The sequence below is a fragment of the Vitis riparia genome, chromosome 3, assembly GCF_004353265.1.
Source record: "Vitis riparia cultivar Riparia Gloire de Montpellier isolate 1030 chromosome 3, EGFV_Vit.rip_1.0, whole genome shotgun sequence".
NCBI lineage: Eukaryota > Viridiplantae > Streptophyta > Magnoliopsida > Vitales > Vitaceae > Vitis > Vitis riparia.
In genome coordinates, this window is record NC_048433.1 from 13,511,401 (window position 1) to 13,512,891 (window position 1,491).

Sequence of the window (1,491 nt, forward strand, 5' to 3'; positions counted from 1 at the left end):
AGGGATGCCAGCGGAAGCACGGGACAGGACAAGGCCTTTCAAGCTGCTCTTTCAACTGGAAACCTACAGCTTGTAGGGACTGATCATTGTGACTTCAATTCCACACAGAAAGCTTTTGGAATTAATGAATTTCGAAAAATTCCTAATGGTGTTAATGGTATTGAGGAGAGGATGCATCTGGTTTGAGACACAATGGTGGAGTCTGGCCAAATATCAGTCACTGATTATGTCCGGATAACAAGCACTGAATGTGCTAGAATCTTCAACATGTATTCAAGGAAATGAGCAATACTTGCTGGATCTGATGCAGACATAATCATATTAAACCCAAATTAGATGAACATGCACCGACAGAAGTGATGAAGAAACTGTTCAAGAATTACAAAAAAATGGGAGCTGTCCACGTAGAGACTATTGGGGAACAACACATTTATAGGAAGAAGATCAAAGATGTTGTGGTTACTGTTCCTGCTTACTTCAATGATGCCCAGAGGCAGGCTACAAAGGATGCTGGCGTTATGGCTGGCCTGAATGTTGCATGAATTATTAATGAGCCAACTGCTGCAGCTATTGCACACGGTTCAGACAAGAAGAGTGGTTCTTGCTACAAATGAAGACGCAATTTATGGCTCAAATGCAGCAAACAAAGTTGAGGTGGCTGCTAAGGTGGCACTTGAAGAGAAGTATGCTCCGGTGAACAAGGTCATGGCATATATGGCAGCTTTCCTAAGGTCAAAAGATGCAAATCCCGATGTGAAAGAAATGAGAGAAGTAGAGTCACTCTGTGAAGCTGCTGCTATAATGAATATTCAAGACAAAGAGGCTACCTGGTCTTGTACTTGGGCTTGTGAGCAGTTCAACTAGCTTGCCACCCACGGCTGAGAGCAAGCTTAATGATGAAGCACAAAGAACACAACCAGTAGCATATTGTTGAAGGCAGATTGGACGCTAGTATCCATACTTCCAGTTTGAATGCTTGGGAGCTTCTTCTGTTGCTGCCAATGGTTTGCGGATCTGACTTACAGGGAGCAATCAGCTGCTGGATGATGATGCTCTGAAGCAGCTGTTGATTGATGGCACCATTGCTGGATGTGCTCTGGAGGGTGCTGAAATGCCATCAGGATCCTGAATTATATGACAAGAGCTCTTGCTTCTTGTCTTATTGGGGCTGCTATGTGGTTGGCAAAGATCCTTTTGACCTTTTCGGGGCTTCCTTTGACGGCGATGGCAGCCATAGTTGGAATGTAACTCTTGCTTTGCCAATTGTACTAATTCGCCTTAAACAAGGTGGCGAACGAGAGGACCACCCTGTTTTATCAGCTGTCACTGCTTCTGCTGCTCAAATAATAAATCCTTGTCTCCACATTGAGGCTTTACAAAGTTATGTGGAACCCTCATGACAATAGCTGCAAATTGACAATCCCAAGATATGAGGCATTAATGCAACAAAATGCTGCAATATCTGAGCGTGATAATGCCCTTCTGAAATGC

At 43.8% G+C, this 1,491-nt stretch overlaps 1 protein-coding gene across 1 annotated transcript; it reads left to right on the plus strand.

Moving 5' to 3' along the window:
• The first annotated feature begins 389 nt into the window (after positions 1 to 389).
• Positions 390 to 1,129, plus strand: LOC117910961. The gene is made up of 3 exons (XM_034825135.1): positions 390 to 515; positions 568 to 835; positions 1,026 to 1,129. Exons 1-3 carry the CDS (start codon positions 390 to 392, stop codon positions 1,127 to 1,129), a joined length of 498 nt encoding a protein of 165 aa, XP_034681026.1.
• Positions 1,130 to 1,491: the final 362 nt, after the last annotated feature.

What these genes read in the sequence shown, in the direction of transcription:
- LOC117910961 (XM_034825135.1), top strand. Translation starts at nt 390, where the DNA reads ATGGGAGCTGTCCACGTAGAGACTATTGGGGAACAACACATTTATAGG. An exon ending in AGGCTACAAAGGATGCTGGC is followed by an intron (nt 516 to 567) that starts GTTATGGCTGGC and finishes CAACTGCTGCAG; the next exon opens with CTATTGCACACGGTTCAGAC. An exon ending in CAAAGAGGCTACCTGGTCTT is followed by an intron (nt 836 to 1,025) that starts GTACTTGGGCTT and finishes TCTGACTTACAG; the next exon opens with GGAGCAATCAGCTGCTGGAT.